At 44.7% G+C, this 22,332-nt stretch overlaps 8 protein-coding genes across 8 annotated transcripts; 5 read left to right on the plus strand and 3 right to left on the minus strand.

Moving 5' to 3' along the window:
- Nucleotides 1-63: 63 nt before the first annotated feature.
- EDB91DRAFT_1253141 (uncharacterized protein) lies at nt 64-1,137 on the plus strand (the record flags this gene model as incomplete). The annotated part of the gene is made up of 4 exons (XM_041323606.1): nt 64-186; nt 237-531; nt 588-728; nt 788-1,137. 4 exons carry the CDS (start codon nt 64-66, stop codon nt 1,135-1,137), a joined length of 909 nt encoding a protein of 302 aa, XP_041172561.1.
- A 318-nt stretch (nt 1,138-1,455) lies between these two features.
- On the plus strand, nt 1,456-1,898 carry EDB91DRAFT_1085833 (uncharacterized protein; the record flags this gene model as incomplete). The annotated part of the gene is made up of 4 exons (XM_041315948.1): nt 1,456-1,513; nt 1,562-1,604; nt 1,625-1,677; nt 1,723-1,898. The coding sequence occupies 4 exons, from the start codon at nt 1,456-1,458 to the stop codon at nt 1,896-1,898; spliced, it is 330 nt and encodes a 109-aa protein (XP_041172562.1).
- Nucleotides 1,899-2,143: 245 nt separating this feature from the next.
- EDB91DRAFT_1339083 (uncharacterized protein) lies at nt 2,144-3,264 on the minus strand (the record flags this gene model as incomplete). The annotated part of the gene is made up of 6 exons (XM_041325650.1): nt 2,144-2,197; nt 2,228-2,247; nt 2,301-2,457; nt 2,529-2,621; nt 2,950-2,961; nt 3,237-3,264. The coding sequence occupies 6 exons, from the start codon at nt 3,262-3,264 to the stop codon at nt 2,175-2,177; spliced, it is 333 nt and encodes a 110-aa protein (XP_041172563.1). The 3' UTR covers nt 2,144-2,174.
- An 824-nt stretch (nt 3,265-4,088) lies between these two features.
- On the plus strand, nt 4,089-4,892 carry EDB91DRAFT_1253143 (uncharacterized protein; the record flags this gene model as incomplete). Its single annotated transcript, XM_041323607.1, has 3 exons — nt 4,089-4,290; nt 4,353-4,439; nt 4,492-4,892. 3 exons carry the CDS (start codon nt 4,089-4,091, stop codon nt 4,890-4,892), a joined length of 690 nt encoding a protein of 229 aa, XP_041172564.1.
- Nucleotides 4,893-7,446: 2,554 nt separating this feature from the next.
- Nucleotides 7,447-8,643, minus strand: EDB91DRAFT_1085836 (uncharacterized protein; the record flags this gene model as incomplete). The annotated part of the gene is made up of 9 exons (XM_041315949.1): nt 7,447-7,455; nt 7,537-7,566; nt 7,736-7,757; nt 8,005-8,049; nt 8,083-8,137; nt 8,220-8,253; nt 8,371-8,434; nt 8,460-8,593; nt 8,626-8,643. The coding sequence occupies 9 exons, from the start codon at nt 8,641-8,643 to the stop codon at nt 7,447-7,449; spliced, it is 411 nt and encodes a 136-aa protein (XP_041172565.1).
- A 907-nt stretch (nt 8,644-9,550) lies between these two features.
- Nucleotides 9,551-9,793, plus strand: EDB91DRAFT_1060112 (uncharacterized protein; the record flags this gene model as incomplete). Its single annotated transcript, XM_041314314.1, has 1 exon — nt 9,551-9,793. A coding segment is annotated over one exon (243 nt), but the record flags the coding sequence as incomplete, so codon positions are not given.
- A 6,148-nt stretch (nt 9,794-15,941) lies between these two features.
- On the minus strand, nt 15,942-20,218 carry EDB91DRAFT_1239268 (uncharacterized protein; the record flags this gene model as incomplete). The annotated part of the gene is made up of 10 exons (XM_041321835.1): nt 15,942-16,639; nt 16,870-17,042; nt 17,157-17,326; nt 17,380-17,476; nt 17,558-17,734; nt 17,975-18,203; nt 18,261-18,462; nt 18,577-18,668; nt 19,586-19,757; nt 19,871-20,218. 10 exons carry the CDS (start codon nt 20,216-20,218, stop codon nt 15,942-15,944), a joined length of 2,358 nt encoding a protein of 785 aa, XP_041172567.1.
- A 163-nt stretch (nt 20,219-20,381) lies between these two features.
- EDB91DRAFT_1253147 (uncharacterized protein) lies at nt 20,382-22,279 on the plus strand (the record flags this gene model as incomplete). Its single annotated transcript, XM_041323608.1, has 7 exons — nt 20,382-20,968; nt 21,050-21,201; nt 21,255-21,364; nt 21,410-21,587; nt 21,632-21,696; nt 21,742-22,083; nt 22,136-22,279. 7 exons carry the CDS (start codon nt 20,382-20,384, stop codon nt 22,277-22,279), a joined length of 1,578 nt encoding a protein of 525 aa, XP_041172568.1.
- Nucleotides 22,280-22,332: the final 53 nt, after the last annotated feature.

The raw sequence follows: 22,332 nt of genomic DNA on the forward strand, positions 1-22,332 counted from the left end.
AACTCATCATACAGCTCATGCCTGCAACATGTTTTTCTTTCTGTTCTTCTGTTCTCTCTCGAAATGTCTAAAAAAGCCAGCACATTTGTCGTCGAATCTGAAGGACTGGATGGCCATCTGCTTTGGTCCCTTCATCACTTAGCATACTTAGATCTTGCATTTGCAGATGACGATACTGATCTGGCGGTTGGTCTTTTCTCCATTGTGCAATCATGTGTACTGATCAATCCTTGTAGCACGACTATCTCACCATTCAATTTCACACCATGTTCAATTTTCATCAAGGTGCTGCTCATACTCTCCACTCACATCGAGGAAAATCCAGGAAGCACAGCTGTAGATTTGTTGCTGTCAGATCACCAGACATCATGCTGAAAGCTACAATGTCTCACCCACCATCGCTGAAGCTTGCCAATGCTCTCAGTGACATCACAACAACTCTTCTGAATGGTGTCCTTCCTCAGGTCCATGATGAGTGGTTCAAAGGGTGTTGGAAGACAGTTGAACTGCCATCCCATCTACTGTGTGATAGTAAGTCTTCCAAGTCTTGATTCTAACTGCTAATTATTTTAATCTATTGTCTACAGATCATTGCACCTCACTCTCAGCCTCAAAAATCAAAACTATTGGGCCTGTAGTTACCGCCACCTTACCTTTACCATCATCCTCCCAATCAGACATTGATTTGACGGGTTCAACACTTGTGCTATCTGCTCTCAAGAATGATGGTAAGTATTGTCTAATCTACCAGATCTTCACTGACATTATTGTGCAATATCTTATGAAGACACCAGCAGACATGCCAAAGTTTATCCCCCTGCTATCAGGTCTGAAATTGACACTGCTACTGAAAACTCAAATGGTACTGTTGATACTCCCACTAACACTTATGAGATCGATGTCAATCTATGCACCTGTGAACACCGACAAGATGTTGTGACCTTTGCGGATGCAAAGACTCTCTTTACAGCATATTGGCTTCCACATGGTGTGATATATGAGCTCTATGCCTGTATCAATGAAGACACTGGGTTTGAGAGGGAAAATTGGGGTAATGTTCTCATGGAGAATCTAATTTATGAGACCATGCAGTCCTCCATTTTAAGGGTCATTCACAATGTTCACACCAGAGTTTAAGGTGAGCCTGGTTTTCATTAAGTATTCTAGACTAGTCTGACAGGCTAATAAATCAGTGTTTGTCATTTTCCACCCTGACCCCCATTGTACCTAGTTCATCCCAAATATCTAATGTGACTGATGGTGAAAATTTTAAGCAATCCACAGCTGACTGAAAATAAAGGGATGATAAATCTATGTGCACTTGAATTCACTCCTGTCTCTTCTAAATAATGGCTTGTTCTACCACAAAGAAAGCTCAGAGGATCCGTCCGAAACTCACAAAATCTCAAAAGGCAGCCTGTTGAGAGAAGTTTGTGTCACTCACAGCAGATGTTAATGACACAAGAGATGCTTATCTTCAAGAGGTTCAAAATCTGGCAAAGAAACATGGGTGGTAAGTTGATGCTATACATTGCCTGTCTTTGAGCTCACTCGTTTTCAGGTCCGAGTGCTGGACATGACACCAATTATATCTTGGTGGAAATGTTCTTCGTTGCCGGTGCAGCCCAAACACATGGAATGGATTCATTCACCAGCGACTGAATAACATCAACAAAGGTATGTACATTATTGTGCCACTCACACTTTTCTAACTGTTTCTAGATATTTTGAAAGGAGACCGCTGGAAGCTCACCGAGTTCATTTCTGCTCACAAAGAAACACTTCAATATGACTACTCGAAGCTCACTGCCACTCAAAAGAATAGTTATGCGGTGAAGCTCATCAAGATGTGTGCTGAAAAGCAATGTGTTGTCCACGACATCAGGAAAATGTGGTAAGGCTATATAGCCACCCATAGCACTATAGACTGCTATACAGACTCCATAGCCCTATAGCTCATATAGCCAAGTGCCCAATTGTGCAGGCTTACTACACCAGTGTATAGTGCTATATAGCTCTATTAAAGTTGCTATAGCTGGGTGGAACATACCACAACTATTGTAGCTATTATAGCTCAAAACACAAAGCAAAAATTTCTCTTAATAGCTGTTTGTTGCCATGATAGTGTTCTCAAAATTAAAAAAAAGCGAAAATTCCAAATTATATTTCAACTACTACAATACATGTAAACTAATAACTACAAAACAGGCAAAAATGCGAAAATTACAGGAGGAAGAGGCAAGAGAACTAGAAGGAAGAATCAGAGAGGAAAGATGAATACAAAAAAAAGAAAGACTTACCAAATAGTGAAAATTGCGAAAATTCTTGAGGGAAGAGGAGGGAAGGGAGCTAGAAGGAGAGGATCAGACAGGAGGAAGTGAGAGTCAGAGAAAAGACTTGCCAAATGGTCAAAAATGCGAAAATAGTTGGGGGGAGGAGGAGCAGGAGGGAAGAGAGCTAGAAGGAGAGGGTTAGAAAAAAGATTAGTCAAATAGTCAAAAATGCGAAAATTATGGAGGGAGACTTACCAGAGTTCAAAGCACCAGCACCAGTACCAGCACCAACAACATCAACACCAAGAGAAGGATAGAGAAGCAAGAAGAAGAGAAGAGAGGCAAAAACTCGAAAATTGTAAGAGAAATATGGAAGATAATCTAATGAGGGGGCAGTGGGGGGGAAGGAAAGAATGGGAAAAGACTTGTTGGTTGACCGCATTTTTGCTTACATAAGCAGTGCCAAACAAAGCCACAACACAAGACTTGGTGAATTTTCGAGTTTTTGCTTATTAGGACTAGGATTATGACAGTAAGAAAAAGACAATGAAATTGACTGTTAGCATTAGGATTTTGAATACACATAAGGTGAATTTTCGCATTTTTGCTTACATAAATAAGGTGTACCTTAACACTTTTGAACCCTTCAATTCCAAGTATTTTCCTTATAACTCACTAAGATCTTGACCTATTGAAGTCATTAGACTATGGATAGACTTCCCTTGACAAGGACTACAACTTTGATTTAATCGAAAAAGGTTCCCACGGTCAAGTTGCTTTCTTGAACCCTTCAATTTCGAGTATTTTCCTTGTAACTCACTAGGATCTTAACCTATTGAAGTCATTAGACTATGGATAGACTTCCCTTGACAAGGACTACAACTTTGGTTTTCATCGAAAAAAGTTCCCACAGTCTACTGGGGTCTATAGTTGTTGAAATGTTTTACTTCTAAATACACTTACCAAACTTTATGGTAATATAGACTTTCATGATGTCTATACTGGTCTATAGCGCTGTGATAGCTTGCGATAGACTGTATAGAGCTGTGGTGTGCTATCGGGGCTATATAGAGGATGGTCCTCTATATAGAGATACAGTTTTTCCTGATGGACAACCCTAAGGCAGTCCATCGGGACACTACTATGTCTTTTGCAGCCATGGATCAAGAGGTATGGGGGGGGGGAATTCTGATTGCTCGCTAATATGTTCATGTATCCAATTTGTAGTGGGCGGTGTTGTGTTCTCGGCTTGATACCAAAGGCTTTTATGTTTGTTACAGTAACATGAGCATTACGCGTCATTTCATTCTTCGAACTCGTCTAGACCTGGACCATGGTTACGACTATTCTATTTTCATCTCTTCTTTTGATCCCATTGTTCTGAAATGCGAGAAGCTCTCGCTTCTTCCCCTAGATCACAGAAGCCACGGCTTCTCCCGAACCCTATACCTCATCCATTGTTTCGGTTCTCTCATTGATGGGGATTCCCCATGCCCTTTGCCCTTACCGTTCAACTGGTACTATTCACCCTTACATATATATATCTCAATTGTACAGTAGATAGATTCTCTAACTTGAATCTACTCGGTTCTCATCTGAATTTTGTCGTTGGGTCTGAACTTCTCTTGCCTAAGAGAACTCCCTCTGTACAAAGAACCATCTGCTCTTGAGATGATACTCTTGAGTTGAATTCCGTCTCTTGGATCGCATCCTCGAGAAACTCCAAATGACTCTACATAAGTAAGGGCTTCAACCCTTACTAGACTTAGCGCAGGCAAGCCTCTTGCTGGGCTAGCGCCAAAGGCCACACTTCGAATGCCCCTTGCGGGTTTAGTGCCGCCGGATCTCATCCGAGAGGTTTCGCGTAACAATGTTGCTGTCAGAGGAGGCATTGAGGACCTGAGCGGACCAAAGCTTTTTTTCTTGGAGAAGGCTGAGAAATTCGTCCATGCAGTTCTTGACTTGGAACCTCAATGTTTGGCATTGAAACTCAAAACTTTTGTAATATCAGGTTTTGGTATGTTATTCATGAAATTTATCAACTCAAAGGCTGCATTAATTCTTGTCATTGGCTTGCAGATTCTAATATTCCATCGACACAGCGCCAGACTCGCACCCTCAACAAATTGATTAGTGATTGCCAAACCATCATACAAGATGAACTCGGTATGTTGTGAATATTGCTACAAGTATTTTACCTTATTGACTCACATGCTAGATGATATTTTGTGTGATAAGAAGCTTGCCAATCACATCAAAATGAACTACAATAATTATGAATGTTCCATTGTTGAACATTATGGCATTACACTGGTAGGATGGCCCTTGGATCTTTTGCCCATTCATAATCCCTCCGCCATTGGTGGATGTGAGCAAGTCCAATGTCCCCTCAATGCTCTCAAAACTCATATGTGTCATTGGGAGCAGCTCTCAGAAGAACAATTAGTGGCTAGAATTGCTAGTAACCAGGCTTGTCAGGCTAAGGGGGAGTGTGTCTACAAGCCAAGGAAGAAACACGCTGCAAAGAGAGTTGAGAAGAGCACGGAGCATGTTGAAAGTAGTGATGATGAGATCATCGAGAAGAGTGCAGAGTTTGTTGACAGTGATGACGAAAACTAGCCTAGTTTATTTCAAAGTAGAATACTGACGGAACACTCAGAAACAAGTAGAATAGCGATAGAACACAAAATTCCAGGCATATTGCATCAACAAGGGCATCGAGAATGTGAACCTACATCACATGTTGATTAGCATTGCCGACAGCAGGTGCAGTGGATGAGGAGGAGACAGCACTAGCCTATAGTTGCAAAGATTGGTGCTGGAGAAGGGTAGGAGACAACAGCTGTTGATTAGCATTGCTGACAGCAGGTGTGGTGGATGAGGAGGAGACAGCACTAGCCTATAATTGCAAAGATGGCTGGGCCTGAGTTGCATCACTGGGCTTGGGAGGCCGAGCATAGCAGCCGCTGCTTCATGGTGCTGGAGAAGGGTAGGAGACAACAGTGCACTAGATGACTAAGCTAAGAACTTACCTGCTGTGCTCCTGTGTAGTCATTCCTGCAAATAAATACCTTCAAAATATATTAGAAATGATAGTGGGATAGGCAAATAGTAGGAATGAAAAAAAAAATGGCTCCAAATTTGAGCCAGTGAGAGGTTATATATGTGCTCATCATTGGAGACGATGAGCAAAGGTGTGTGGTGACCATGGGAGACAATGGCAGAGGTGTGCAGCTGTTGCTGACATTATCAGGGAGTTGAAACAAGCCAAGGCTATTGCCGGCAAAGATAATCAATAACAATAGATAAGATATAAAACATATACCTACAAAGTCAGTCCTAAGTGCTGGTGGTAGTACTGAAGTCTTGCGTACAAGCCTTTCCCCTCTCATTAGTAATGCTATTGCATACGTACTTACTTTACTACATAGTAACATAAGCAGTGTCACACAGGTGTGTGAGAGCTGGGAAACAGACCTATAGGCGGTATTGTGGCTGAAGAAAGAAATTACACTAAAATTTAAAATGTAACCTTGCTGGTTTGAACTCAAGGGCTTGTTGTCAACCAATATGCACTGTTCATGCGCGCAAACTGTTAGGCCAGAGATACATGTATTTGCTTGGTGTTAATTTATATATGACAACCAGTGGGTCATCTCATTGCAAATTTTGCTAAGTCTTTGCACCAAGTCCTCTACTGTCTAGCAATTATTGTAGTGTAACATGTACTTTGCACAAAGCAGTTCTTGTGAAATTCAAGTTCTATATGATGTATTTGCCTCCACTGTGCTTAGGTAAACAGAACTGAGTGTATTTTGTGTAGAATACAAATGCTAAAAGCTAGCAAGTCTCAAGTCCATTATAGAATTCTGGGACAGAATGTCCACATGAGCTTTTTCACAGGTATACCATAGGTTTGATACTTAGACCTATGGACAAGCCTGTCATATACCTGATCCGACCACTCCGACAATATTAATATCTGCTCTGCCCGGCCTCACACTTTCCCTGCTTTCCAGCCACCTCCACTCCGTCCGCCCTCCGCCCAACCCATTCGGCTCCCACATCGGCTCCTATGGTTCTGCTTGACCAACTTGTCGGTTACCCTCTGCATCATTTCCACTCCACTGGAACCCTTTCCCCTTTTAGGTATATACTTTCTCCATTGACACATATATAGTACTTACTTCCCAGATCACCTGGTACTTCCCATAACCACTCATCTAACTGATCCAACATGTACATATTAATATCTGCTCTGACTTATGTTTTTCACCTGTGTCTACTTACAAATTATGCTTGGTACATAGCCTCATACCAAGGACTAACTATTCACTGCCTCCTACATAGAAGTATATAAAAACATATCCTGTACTTAGCTACTCCCCAGTCTTAATATTACTTGTCTTCCCGCAGTCTCTACTAGTGGGAATTCTCCGTAGGACTTTGCTCTCTCTCTGGACACAAGTTTACCTTGTCGTCACCTCTGACCCTCCGCTCTGACTTAGAGTCCACTGCTCTAAGTATTCACTCTTACTTCTCCAACCCCACCAAACCCAAACCCAAACCCAAACCCCTTACTCCCCTCCGTCCCAACACACTTCCTCCGCCTCCCCCGCTCTACTTCTAGTCAGATTACCACTAGTAGCACTTACCTCCCAACCCACCAAGCGGACCAAAGTGGTCTGCCCGTCCTATTGTCGGACATCATAGGACCCGCTCCAAATTCAGGACACATACTTGGCTAAGGGTGTAGCGCAAGAGCTGAAGCCAAGCCCCAACCCCTCGGCTTCTCCGTCTGAGCATAGTCTCTAACAGAGCCCTGGATCAGACCGTATCTGAGCTATAACCAATCTGTTGCCCAGGTGGGAAAAAACCTTTGATAAGTATTAATCTATGAGCTTTACAGCATAATTTATTTATTTATGTACTAACTCTCTATTCCAGCTTGTATCCGCCTGGTTGCCATGTATTACAAATGGTTTTCGCACTATCTCTCTATGGCCCAAAGTGGCAGTTGGTGGTGTAGCTCAACCGCCCCCCGACATGTCACATGATATCACATGACTTACAACAAATGAATGCAAACATCCTCGTCACTCCACAATTTTGTCAAAATGTTCATGCTCACTGTGGATCAGTGAGCTTGAATATTACACTATTATTATTTTCATCACACTGCCTATTATAATGTGAAATATATATTTTTGAGAAATACTAAATACACAAAGGGTATATAGAGGCTACACCAGCATCCACAGACCCAGAACAATGCTCCCTGGTCAAAAGTATTCTATTTAAGCATGACAACATGTCTATATAGTAAAAAATGCAAGGGAAAGGTTCATCACAACCAGGGAGAGGGCTCTGAGGGAGGAATGGGGGCAGGAGAGGGAAAACATGGCCCTGAGCATGAATATATCAAAAGAAGTGAAAACATGAAAAATGAAGGAGAAACTTACCAGGGTACCCAGAGTGCAGCACCTGTGCACTGTATTGTGTATAATATACATAGGAGTCATTGAGAGTAGTCAGAAGTATGTGAGTGTACTGTAAGGATGAAAGCAAGGTAAAAACAAAATTGGCTAAAAAAGCGAAGCATGAGACTCACCAGGTTGAGTGAGGTGCAGGGAAGACCAGAAGAGGGTGGGGGGCATGTATGTTAATTATGAGGTGGCATTAATATTGGAGGCTGCAAGATAGGTAGGGGCTATAAGAGGGCATTGCCTACATAGTTACTGCAAGGTGATAGCAGTATAGTGCTACATCTAAACAACTGAAAATAGGAGATCATGTGTGCATCACGTACTATGTCAGGGGGCGGTTGAGCTGGGACAGCTTACTTCCTGACTCAGCCTCAGTGGCTTAAAACACATATGAGGCCCCTCTATTGATGGTTTAAGTAGCTGACAACTGATGAGTCTGGATTCTTCCATCGTTGCTCACTTGCCCTCGCAAAGCACCGTCCGCTCATGCACATCTGCATTTTTCAAGCTACAACTTTAATTTTCAATTGATCATTCTTCATATTATACATGTCCGCTGAAGCAAACAATGCCTCCTCATCATCCCAAATGCAGCCTTCAGGATCACTTACAGGACCAGGAATGGTGAGGAATTCATCCCAGACCAACTCTAATGGATTGGATTTATCCCAACAACTGACTACAAACACTTGCATCTCACCAAACTTGAGGCAATTTTCTCACTTGTGGAAGCCATTTCAGCAGAATTGTTTGATACACTAGGATAGGTTTCGACTGTCGCTGGACCCTACCTTGCCATGCTTGACGAAGTTGAGTCAGAACTTGCATGAGCCACTGATAGTTCAACAAGGGGACAAACAACACACTTGGATGAACCAGTGCATGTTGACGAAGAAGCCCCTTTTCCAGAGGATAGGAGTAGAGCAGGATCTGTTAAGCCAGGAGAACCTGCTTGCAAATGATCCAAGCTTGATTGTTCATCTATCAATGCTGCGGTTAAGTGCAGGAATTACCAACCACTCTCACCTAACCTTGAATGAACCAACAAGATCCTCAGAAATTGGTCACAAGACCCAAAGGAGGTACAGCAATACCTCATGTATCACAAGTTCGGACCTGAATTCTATAAGAGCAGATAGACAGAAATTGTCATGGGCAAGTGTATCAACCTCGATGTCATCCACACCATCATTACCTCTTCTCGCATGGTTGACAAGCAAACCGAAATCCTCAGAGGAATGGAAATCAAGTATGGAGTTTCAGAGGCAGCATCCAAGAAGATTGCCACTGACTCTGACTGGTATGCAGCGTGGAACAAAGCAGCTGATGCCATCAAGTTTGCCTTCCCTCACTGAGAGGCTGAGCTCAATGGATACTTTGCCTTTATCTCCAAGTACTTCTCACAAGCTAATGCATCAGCCCATGGAAGAATTATTTGCTTCAATAAAGCCATTAGAAACAGAGTCGGATCTTCATGCAGACTTGAGCTCACCGATTTCTGCAAGTTTGAAGACCTTATTTTCTTGCATTTCAATACAGATGGCAGACAGCAAAATGATCCCACAGATCCAAAGTCCAGGTCTGGAAGCTTGTCCAATGGCAATGCTTCTAACAAATGTGACCCATGTTGCAAGTGGAACTCTGGTGAGTGTACCTGCAGTGCAGCCTCCTGCTGATATGCACATATCTGCTCATTCGAGCATGACAGTCATGTCTGTGGATGCCACCACATTAAAATGAAGCATCTTGAGGACTCAAAGTCCAAATAAACTGGAGGGACCTTTGAAGCATCCTCGACATCGCTGCGGTCTGATTTGGTCACCATTGGATGCTAGCTTCAGTCCTACTGCTTGCTCCTGGGAATATTCAGATCCCATCCCTGATGTGCCAGAAGCTTTCATGGACAGTGATGCTGCTCATACCATCACCAGCAGACCAGACTTATTCAAAATCATTTGCCCTATCAATGTTGACTGTTTCCAAGCATTGCTGGCTGAGCATCCCAATCAGCCATTCATTATCTCAGTGTGTTAGGCTTTATGTGACAGGTGAGTGGTCCATGTGGTCCGCCATCAATTGAAGTTCATGAATGATGGCATTATTAACATGAAGTCACGCAAGTGGTTGTGTCTTCCTGTGGATTTTCTCATATACTGCCGACAGCCCAGGCTTGAGCAAGGGGAACACATTAAAACTCCACTCACACCAGCCAGCAAGCTGCTGGAATTCACGGAGGGACCATTGATAGCCCTTCCCAGTAAAATTCTGTAAATGTGTCACAAGTTCCTTCCTTTTGTGGTCAGGGAGGGTTGCTGACATAGTGTTAGGGTCAACATGAAAACCTATGATGGTGAGTGGTGAGCCAAACAGCTGCTTCAGTCGCTCGTGTGGCAAACCAATTTCATCCCACAATTGAAGCAAACAAATTTGCTTCAAAGGGAAGGAGCATTCATATGGTGGGTAGTAGAGCTGCTGCAAAGCAAGCTCAAAATGAATCGTCCATGTATGTCTTTAGTGCCTCAATAAGGATCCGATGTATTGCAATCCAGGCCACCAGTGACATAAATGAGATCCAGACCTTTGAAGAACTGCGCCCCCCAAAATTATTATTACAATCAATGTGTTGCTGCCTGTTGACAGTCAAAACTTGCTTAGCCTGCCAGAGAGGGTGCATTTCGCCCAGCGCTCTGCCTTCATCTCCGTACTCACCCCTATCTCCTTTTAGAATAGTTATTGCTCCAGCTACTGGTTATGTCCTTTCTGCTATGCTTACTGATCCATCTGTTCTTACTTCATTTCCAACCTCACTGCTTTGATCCGTTATGCACTTACTAATAGACTTTCCACATGCTTCGTACATAGCCCTTACTTTGCTGACTGATTTACTTACATGATACCTACAGTATATAAACTCCTGTAATACTCCAGAACTCCTCAGTTTGAATATCATCTTAGTTCTGCTCATTCCTGCTTCTCTGGACTTGAGTCTCATCTCTTGTCCACCTCCGAGTCTTAGGGGTAAACCTTAGGACTAAATCTCCAGCTCTACCTTAGGGTAGTCTAACTCTGTTTTGCTTCTACTCCAGACTTGTCCACAGTAGCCTTACTCTGTTCATTCCTAGCCTTCCGGAGTTCTGCCGAACTCCCCCCTACGTCTGACCTGCGGACTTCCTGGACTTCTATCGGACTTCCCTTCTGCCCCTTGGAAATTAAGGGCACATACTCAGGTAAGGGGCGCAGCGCACGAGCTGAAGCCGAAGCCCTTTGAGTTACCTCCCCCTTGAGCATGACCTTAACAGCAACTGGAAAAGACTGCAACCAGTCCTGCTTAAGACCGGTTGTGGTCCGGTCCAGTTGCCAGTCTTTTTGCAGTCCTGCAACTGGACTTTAAAACACTAATCATGTAAGGACTGGCCTGCTCCCATATATTCTTGAGGGCCCAGATCTGCTGCCAGATACAACTGATTCAACATCTCTTGTGCAGTGCCACCAGATGCCAATTGGGAGAGAGTTGCTGGATATGTTACAGGGAAGGATGAAGAATCTTAGAAGCTCAAGTGATAGGTTGGCTGGATTGGTTGGGCCGATTGATGAAATCACAAGGGCTGTCGCATCCTCACAGGCACTCATTGACTGGTTGAACACAGATGTCAGTGCATAGTGCATCCTGGGTGCAGTCAAGGACAACCTGACATTTGCCAGCATCCGGTCAATATGTTATACTGTCATATGTTACTGTCAGATCCACTGCAATGTAAATGAGAAGCACCAGTTTTTGTCTTTGCAATCAGGCTGTGTGAACGTGAAGCTATTTTCTCTAACTGCTATCTCTCTGGGTATCATTCAACAGTGGTGTTTTGCTATCACTCATTTGTTTTTCCAGACATGGTTGCAATCCCACTAGACTGGGCTTTGTATCAGACCTACCTTTCCAGTAAATTGGTTCACGAGATTTTCATGTCCACAATTCATCAATGACCAGTAAAAAACATGAACCTTGGACTCTTGGATATCGACACTTGCATTGCATTAGAGCATCTCGCCAATGTGATGGCCACTGCATACTCCAATGCCAGTAGGTATACTGGTTCATCGCCCAATTCTGGTCAACTAACCACCATACAGTTCATCTCAAAATAGACATGGTTAGATACAATGATGCCCTGGACAAAGATGAATCTGGTCGAAGTGCAAAACAAGAGCAGACCCTCTTCGACAGATTCCCCCCTGAAGAGGAGCATTTCTTGACAACACCAGCCATCATCATCGATTCTGAAGGTAGAATGATTGTCTGGTATTTGCCTGGAGCAATGACTGCTATGATGATGGTCGGTCTTCCTTTGATCTTCATTTCTCATTTTAGCTCAGCCAGACATACATAACAGCAAGATATGCATGGTGCAATGCATTCCATGAGTGATTTATTAAAGCACAGCATAACAACTGGTAGGACTGTTGAATGAAGGACCCATCAGTCCAACTTTCATCCAAGTCTGGATGGGAAGATTACGCCTGGTTGCATCAATATATCCCCTGCATGGTTTCAGCAAGGAAGAGAGGTATGTCCAGTCCATATGCATCAAAGTCGCCAGTTTGAAGTATTCTAGAAACATGGTTTCCCAAATCTTGACCCAGAATATGGGTTTTTGCCTGAGGTATCCACTGCACTGAAAGGTGATGTCAGTCGGAACATTATAACCTCCCTTCAAAGGTCTGGTACACTAGTTTCGGCTGCACTTTGTCATATCCCATACCTCTGGATCCGGAATCCCGGATCTCCCCCACTAAAGTCTGGTTCTCCGTCCTGTTATCCGCTCGGCACTCCGCCTTCATCTCCGTACTCGCAACTATCTCCTTTTAGAATAACTGTTCTCCAGCTACTGGTTATGTTCTTTCCGCTATGCTTACTGATCCATCTGTTTGTACTTCATCTCCGACTTCACTGCTTTGATCTGTTATACACTTACTAATAGACTTTCCACATGCTTCGTACATAGCCCTTACTTTGCTGACTGATTTACTTACATGATACCTACAGTATATAAACTCCTGTAATACTCCAGAACTCCTCAGTTTGAATATCATCTTAGTTCTGCTCATTCCTGCTTCTCTGGACTTGAGTCTCATCTCTTGTCCAACTCTGAGTCTTAGGGGTAAACCTTAGGACTAAATCTCCAGCTCTACCTTAGGGTAGTCTAACTCTGTTTTGCTTCTACTCCAGACTTGTCCACAGTAGCCTTACTCTGTTCATTCCTAGCCTTCCGGAGTTCTGCCGAACTCCCCCCTACGTCTGACCTGTGGACTTCCTGGACTTCTGTCGGACTTCCCCTCTGCCTTTCAGAAATTAAAGGGCATGTACTTGGGTAAGGGGCACAGCACACAAGCTGAAGCCAAAGCCCTTTAAGTAATCTTTCCCTTGAGCACAGCCTTAACACACTTCGAGTCATGCACCCTGATCTTTATTGGGCTGGAATAGAAACCCAAGTCAGGCTGGGTGAATGGGCGACCTGATATCATTTGCATGAGATGTATCATCTTCTACAATGCTGGACATCCATATTCAATGTTGTGTCGGTCATATGCAATCACTGGACACCGCCTCATAGAGACCCAAAGTGCCAACTGGCGGCATTTGATATCATGACGACCAGCGGTGTTTATCAGCTGGTGATCATGGATTTTATGAACCTTGGAATCAAGTTTCTATACAACTCTGGCTCAATGTTGGCTTCATCATGTCACCTGGTGAGACATTACATGAATGTCAAAGAAGGCAACCAGATTGTCCCTGCATGGTACATGCGAGACAACATTCATAACTTTGTTGGGACTCCGAGTACAGATTATGCAAAATATAGCAATGTGAAATTCAGCGACCCAGTTGATATAGAATAGATTTGAGGACTCTGGGTCAACAGACTGTAGATATTTAGACAAGTGATGTCATTCAAAGATATATTTCCAGTAGATCTTGTTTTGCTATACAATGGATCCCCCGGTTGTTCTATCATGGATATGCCAGTTACTGTATGGATGCATCAAATATGGTTTTTGCACACACACACCGGTCTCCATTGCACCCAATAGTACCAGCCCACCCACCTCCATTGCACCTGGTTTACTGGCCCATTCGTCTCCATTGCACCCTATTCCCCAGCACCCTCATCTACATTGCATCTCATCTTCCAGCCCACTTGTCTCCATTGCACCCCATAACACCAGCCCACCCATCTGCATTGCACCCCATAGCCCCGGCCCACCTGTCTTGATTTCATGTGGTTTACTGGCCCACCCATCTCCACTGCACCCCATAACCCTGGCCCACCCAGCTCAATTTCACCTTGTTTACCAGCCCACTCGTCTCCATTGCACCCCACAATGCCAGCCCACCCATCTCAATTTCATTTCATTTACCAGCCCATACATCTCCATTGCACCCCATACCGCCAGCCCACTCATCTACATTGCATCTCATCTTCCAGCCCACCCATCTCAATTTCATTTCATTTACCAGCCCATACATCTCCATTGCACCCCATACCGCCAGCCCACTCATCTCCATTGCATCTCATCTACCAGCCCACTCGTCTCCATTGCACCTTATTTACCGGCCCACTCATCTCCATTGCACCTCATCTACCAGCCCACTTGTCTCCATTGCACCCTATTCCCCGGCCCCCTTGTCTCCATTGCACCTTATTTACCTGCCCACTCACTATCACACACTGGATTCACCACCATTCATAATTACCTATATAGTACATTGCTATACTACTATGTATACTATATACCCCTGGCCCATCTGTTTGCCTTGGATACACCACACCCTCAGCCCACTTGTCTATCATGGTACAATTATTGCCCCTGGCCCACACCAGATGGTTTGTCTCTGTTGGTACATTGTCACACCTGGCTGCCCATCTGAGATGGGTGAATTCACTGAAGGGGCTCGTACACTCACCAGAGTTCCACTTGCAACATGGGTCACATTTGTTAGAAGCATTGCCATTGGACAAGCTTCCAGACCTGGACTTTGGATCTGTGGGATCATTTTGCTGTCTGCCATCTGTATTGAAATGCAAGAAAATAAGGTCTTCAAACTTGCAGAAGTCGGTGAGCTCAAGTCTGCATGAAGATCCGACTCTGTTTCTAATGGCTTTATTGAAGCAAATAATTCTTCCATGGGCTGATGCATTAGCTTGTGAGAAGTACTTGGAGATAAAGGCAAAGTATCCATTGAGCTCAGCCTCTCAGTGAGGGAAGGCAAACTTGATGGCATCAGCTGCTTTGTTCCACGCTGCATACCAGTCAGAGTCAGTGGCAATCTTCTTGGATGCTGCCTCTGAAACTCCATACTTGATTTCCATTCCTCTGAGGATTTCGGTTTGCTTGTCAACCATGCGAGAAGAGGTAATGATGGTGTGGATGACATCGAGGTTGATACACTTGCCCATGACAATTTCTGTCTATCTGCTCTTATAGAATTCAGGTCCGAACTTGTGATACATGAGGTATTGCTGTACCTCCTTTGGGTCTTGTGACCAATTTCTGAGGATCTTGTTGGTTCATTCAAGGTTAGGTGAGAGTGGTTGGTAATTCCTGCACTTAACCGCAGCATTGATAGATGAATAATCAAGCTTGGATCATTTGCAAGCAGGTTCTCCTGGCTTAACAGATCCTGCTCTACTCCTATCCTCTGGAAAAGGGGCTTCTTTCGTCAACATGCACTGGTTCATCCAAGTGTGTTTTTTGTCCCCTTGCTACTTAAACCATCAATAGAGGGGCCTCGTATGTGTTTTAAGCCGCTGAGGCTGAGTCAGGAAGTAGGATTTGACCGGTGTCGCGAATCGATTCAACTCGGTTAAACAAGTTAAACCACGATGAATCAATCTACGCTTAGGTAGGTGGTCTCATGTTTAGGGCAAGTGGAGTCCCCCAGCTTCATGCATCAGCAAAATCACATATTTCTTTTTTGGCTTTGTGCCTCTTAATCACAGTTAATCGCAGTTGTAATTTGAATGAAGTTTGCAATGTGACTGAAAGACACCACAAGTCATAAAAATCAAATTGTCCTTGAGTTGCGCAAAGTGTCAAAACGCAAAAAAGACAGAAAAGCCAAAAAATCAGATTCAAGTCATACAAATGGTAATTAACATGCAGTAGGTGGTATAACTCGAACAGATTATGAAGCAATTTCAAATGCATGATGGTCAACAAATTTGTTGACATAGTAAGCCCAAAAAGAGTCATAAGAAACATGTAGATTGACGTTTGGAGGAAGAAAACACCTGCCGTAGATGGGGATGAGGTGAGCAGCACGGTAGATTGTGTCCACGTGTATGATACTATGTAAAGGTGCGCGGTTAGCACTGTACGCTGGACGAACCATCCACATCCCAGTATCTTCATCAGGCGAGTCTCCAATGACGTCAAACCAGCACACAATGGCACATGGAAAAATTTCACCGCTATATTTGAATGAAAAGAAGGCACGGACCCTTGCGACTTCAAGTCCTCGGATGCCTTCTGTACTGGATCCCGTGTTGACGAAAATGCAGTCGTTGCGTGGAGCTTCGTTCCGCCACAAAGGGCACGCATGGATATGTGTGACTCGCATGCCTCCAATTCCACTAATGTCACTTGGTGTGTAGAACCTTGAAGATGCAGAGTTAAAGATGGAGATTTTCCCTGCGAACCTAGGACAGCCAGCGAGGGGAATTTCCGCTGGATCTTGGTCATTGTCTGGCCTGCGCATCTGCTCAAAAAGAAACCGGCAAATCAAATCAGGAAAATGGGGAAGTTCCAATTCTTTGGCTAGCGCCAATACATCACGAGCACGTTTTCTTTCTGCATCACACAAAGCTTTAGTACTAGAACACACTCAGGAAGATAGATGTGTGTAAATGCTACTCACGAACTGTCTGCGCTAGCTGTGTGTGCACTTGTAAAATGGTTAGTCCATGGTCTACTGCTACCGGCGCCTCATCGGCAACACTACCGGGCAAGGGATGGACTTGGACATTGGGGTTGTTGTTGCTATCTGTGTCTGCAAGGCCTGTCATTGTCAATTAGCGGCACGGACAATAATAGTAATTGATTTTAAAACTTACTGAGAGCTTTGAGTTCTGCTGCAAGACAAGTATTGTCCAACATCCCACGATTGGCGAAGTCAACACGCGCAGCAGCCAGCTTATCAAGACGCTGATTAGTAACTAACATTTGACCAAGCGCTTTGTATTTGCTTGAACGCCTCCATGGCTCTTTGATGGCCTTAATATGTTTGCTCTCGGTGATAGACGAGCAGAGTCCGTTGGGAGCACCGAATTGCCGAATAAGATAGGCATAGTGGACAAGGGAATGTTAGCGTGGTAATGAGAAGGTGGGAATTGTGCCAGACTCTGTAAAAATTGTGTGGTAGTGATGATAATGGGAGAGGGCATCTTCAATCTCCTCCAGAGTGCTCTTGGTGATGGTATTTTGGTGTATGAGGTAGCAAAATTCTAGAAATGCGCGGAACACATGAACAATATCCTGCAGTACATGGCCCTCGATTGCGGCCAAGTAAACCTGAGTAAAAACAATGTCTCAGTGAAATGAATTCAAAAAAAGTATTTTTTTACCTTCATGAGGGCTTTCGAGTTGTCCCCTGTCCACTGCTTGAAGCCCCGCCCTGGCAGGAAGTGGCGCAGGCCTGCAAATGAGGCAACAGCCGCTATTCTTAAGTGAGAGGGAAGTTAGTCAAGGAGTCTGATTTGAGTGCAGCGGCACAGCACCAGAAGCGAAATGTAAATGACCCACCTGTGGTCAATGTCATCTAAGATGCGGAGGCCGTTACGTTTTCCATGCGTCTTCATGATATATAACTCTACCCAGGCCACGAGATGGTCCTTGAAGGTGCCCTTAATAACTTGATGCAAAAGGTCGGGGGCAATCAGGTGGTAAATGTCAGGCTCGTGGGAAGTCGTTCGTGAATGGCTAAAGTATGTGAAAGTTAGTGAAGCCCGCCCAACAGGTGGAAACGAAAGACTTACAACGAGATTGCTGATTATTCCAAACTCAAACCAGAGCTGTGTATACGTGCCAGTGTCTGACGAGGGCTTCAGTGTGGTCACAGCATCGAAGGAGTGCATCTGCAGTCAAGGTCTTTACGATGTGCACAGCATCTAGAATCAACTTAGTCCCGGTGCCTGAAAATGACAGCAAAATGAAACTTACCTCGGACACCAGTGACTCACTATACACACAAGGAGCACTTGCTCCTCGTAATCCGCTATGTAAGGCCCCAAGCCATAAATCACCCGCCGAAAATGCCCATCTCCGAACTTCGCAACTTCTGGCTTTGTCATCCCTGGCCTAAGGGTTTCGAGTATGTGGGAGAGCGATGAATGAAACAACTGGCGTCTGAATGCACAAAACTTCGGATCTTCAGCATACTCCTTCGTTGCTAGATAGTTGAACTGTGTGTTAGCACATCGCGATAGATCAGATATAAAACCCTTACTTTTGGGCATTGCAAGGAACCCAATGATAGCTACTGCATCTCGATGCGCACGTCGAACATTGTTGTGTACATTTCCTATGGATAAATAGAGTGGATAATATTCATTATTTCCGGTGGCAACTGAAACCGTCGTTTTATTGCTGCCAAGGATGATGGGCACAAACATTGAGCCAAGTGTCCCTGGGTCTCTGGTAATGATGTCCTGTAATAGGCGAAGTTAGATAGTCTTGAATAAATGTTCAATGCGGAAGATGAAGGGGTAAAAATGGAGAATTCTGGTAGTCTAGCACAGTGAAAAGAAGGGGGAGGGAAGAACAGAGAGTTTTGGTAGTCTGTGCATGAGAAACCCTGCCACTTTCACCCCCCCCAAAGGAATTGAATCGATGGTAGCGTAAAGGTCATGATGATCTGCAAATGGTGGTGAATTGCCGTGTTTGAGGAGTGTAGTTGCCCAAAGGTTTAACAGATGGTGTGGGTACAACAAGTGCAGCGGAGAGAAATCGATCTACTACAAAGTTGGGTCTTTGCTGCCTGCTGCCTCACTTGAGAACAAGCATGTTCGACCCTAAAGGGGATTGCTACTGGGGAGTGCTAATCTCTGTCTAAGCTACCCTATTCAACCCTACCACAAGTAGGATGAGGATCCGCAAAAATGCGGAACAAGCGGAACTAGTGGAACTCAAGTGGAACAAGCGGAACCCAAGTGGAACTCAAACGGAATGGAATGGAATGAAATGGAACTCGAACGGATAAAGCGCGGAACGTACTGATTCGTCGGAACTCACAGGTCAAGTTGAGGGAAGTATATCACAAGGTTAGATTGATAGTGGGCATAAGTCAAAGTGGTCCTCTAGTAAGGTGAAGAAAAAAGTGGGAAGGTAAAAGATGGGATTCGATAAAAAACACCCTAGCCCTGAGTACCACTACTTAAAGGGAAGATTATTTTCAAGGAACACTGAGGTACAGGTAGTAAGTTCTCAGGAAGCGGAAGTGAAGGCAGGCAGTGCACAAGGGCGCAATACTCCGGAATAGGGGTCCATGCCATAAGGGCATGTGTCAATTTGATCCAGATAACGTTAGGAACAACGGGAAGAGAGATACAGCGTACCAATGGACCTGGAAGGATGGGGACAGGACATGCGAAGGTTGTCCAATGATGCGCGGGAATATTGGATAGTGTGGGCGGGTTTCGAAGGATGCTTGGGAATGCGGAACCCATCGGACGATGCGTGGGAAACGCGGAACGTGCGGAATACACGGAACTGATGTGAGACGATGCAGAAAGGACAGGGTTTTACACCTACAGTGGGGGAATTCCCCACAACAGTCAGCCTGATTAGCTGACATCTGGTTTTGAATGTAGAGAAACTCGGCTGTTTTGAATTCGACACGGTTTCTGAATGGGGTCCAGTCATTGCATGACCTGGGCTCAGCAGGCGGAGGGGGTGTGCCGTCAGGAAGAAAATTTCCATGCTCGTCACATGGGCGACCTTCTTGCTGGTCAGACTACTACTGGAATGATGAATAACAAGTCAAACAAACTCACCGTCCAAAAGGGTATGGTGATTTCAATAGAGTGAATCTCTGGGCCCAAAAAACTCCGCATGTACGTCAGGTAGAGGGGAGGATCTTGGTTCCTCAGCAGCAGGACCCAAATAGCCCGCGAAATTGGCATCATCAGGAGCGTCCTGGAATATACCAGGCTCTACGTCTGCCAGACCATTATCGTGGTCCTCTGGAGGTGGGGAAGACACGATGGGATGGGCAGAAAGGATGTGCTTGGTACGTCCAGCGGTAGTCTTGAAGTACCGCTTGCATCCCACATTTCTACAAGGGACTTGGAAAGCATTGAACTGTCGCCGAGGAATTTGCGTGTGATCATTTTCTGACATGTAGATAACCAGCAGAAAAATGAAGAGAACAAGGGCTAATGACCAGTGTGATGCCCTCCGCCACATTGTGGTCTGCGATCAACTGGTACACCTTGAACCTTAGTAATTACATTCAATTCTTTATTTGGCACAGCGTTGAACCGACTTACACATTCATTTCCACTGGTGTGGTAAACTTCACTCTTCAACCAAAAAACATCTCTGCTGCTCGGAATCACTGTTTCCTTTCATGCCTCAGTCTACGAAGCGTGTTACTCGCGCTAAAAATGCCAGCACTCACCCTGGTCAGATAGTGCTTGATGCACAGCCAAAACACCGGATGAAGGCAGCAAAGGCAGCAGATGATAGGCACTTACAGGAAGCTCAGGAAGCCAAGGAAGCCGAAGCAGTGGCAGGGCTTACCTGGCTTGCAGCATTGGAGATGGATATGGAAGTAGCCCAGACCCAGGCGCAGATGAACAAGCCAAAGGCTGTCAAGCCCCATCCTCGACCTGCTGGTAAGAAAAAGGGTCAAGGTGTTGCGAGCAAGGAAGGCGGACCTGATATAGACAGTGGTAACACTGGTGCTGCTGGAATTAGCAGCAAAGCGGCAGTCCTCAGAGAGGATATTGATGAAGACTTCCTGCCTAGCGACGACAATGACTCAGAAGACACTTTAGATATTCAGAAAAGGAGGAAAGGACAGAAAACCACACCATACCGATCACTGAAGGCTGCCATTGACAATGCTCGCAAGAAAACGATGTTGGAATCAGGGGTCATTGATGATGATCAAGCATGTGCACAGACGAACAAGAAAGGCAACTCTTTAGTACCGTGAGTTGCACTTTAATCTCAAACCACAATGTTGATGCTCACTGAATCTACACTATTCTTTGTCAATTCATGGAAAACAAGAGCAAAGTCAAGTCTGGGTGGCCGTATCCAGAACTGGAGGACAACCATTCCACAGAAGCTGGCCAGCTCAACTGCTTCTCAGTCTGATTCATTCGCAAGTGCCCAGCCTCCACCTTCCACCATTTTATCAAGGTCTCAAAAATCTGCGTCAAGTGCCACCACTTCTTTAATTCTCACCTGAATCAGCCATCTACTAAGCTTCCAGCTGTTTGTGAGGATGACTCGGCCCTAGTTGGAGCATTCGGAGATGAGGACCTTGATGACTCAAGTGAGCATGAGGTTGTGCTAGCTACAAAAGGGAAAGTACCCATGAAGGTGTGTCAGTGGTTGAACACACTCCTTGTACTGACGTCTTCCAAGTCTGTTGTTGCACTTACAGAGGAAATGGATCCTGACCTGGTGCTGCCGCCTCTAGCTCAAAGGCAAGATAGAGCCGCCTCTGGGACCAAGAGGAAGACTCTCCATGATGATGTCCTTGAATTCTCTGATTGTAGTGATGACTTGATGTCGCCAGTGGACGTTATTGAAGCACTTGACAGTGACGAGGACTCAGAGATTATGGATGTTGATGAATTGAGGCAGTGGTCACAAAGCAGCCAGTCAAAGCCAAAGTGAAGGTAGAAAAAGCTCCATGCACCACAACTTCGGTATTTCCCCCCTGTCTCATGTTTTCACCGCTAATTTTGAGGTAGACATCGGTCGCTACCACATCTAGCAAGGCCCCCCCTTCGAAGAAAGTAAAAGCCAAGAAGGAGCAGACAGCAACCATGGTGCTAAAGAGCGACAGCAGCTGGGTGGAATCTGTGTTGAAGGCACGCTCAACATATTTGAACACTGACCTTCCTCCTGCTTGCCACAAAGACACCAAGTGGGGTCGCGTTTTTGTACCGACTATTTTTCTCTGGCTGGGTGCGCAAGAAGAGCCTTGGACGATCCCTGACAAGAACCTTCTTCATGCATGCCGTGAAATATTCAAGGTTGTCTATCCAAGCATCAAGTACCAGGTTGTGATGTCTGGTTCAGTTTTCAGTGTTGTAAGTCTGTGTTTTGTTTTATTGAATAATATAATTCATTTCATGTTTTTAGGTCACCCAACGTGTCAGTGAATGGCGCAGCAATTTCGGATCTACTATGTTTGCCATCGTCGTTGCTTTTGCACCTCAAACAGAGATACCTCAGCAAAGGAGCTCTCAACCCTCTTCCTTCGACAATATGTGTTCCTGTACCTGAATCCTGATGAAATTGATAAAGATGAAACCTTCCGTTCAGCCTTCGTTCTGGAA

The sequence above is a fragment of the Suillus paluster genome (genome assembly GCF_016628075.1).
Source record: "Suillus paluster strain FC165 chromosome Unknown EDB91scaffold_79, whole genome shotgun sequence".
Lineage (NCBI taxonomy): Eukaryota > Fungi > Basidiomycota > Agaricomycetes > Boletales > Suillaceae > Suillus > Suillus paluster.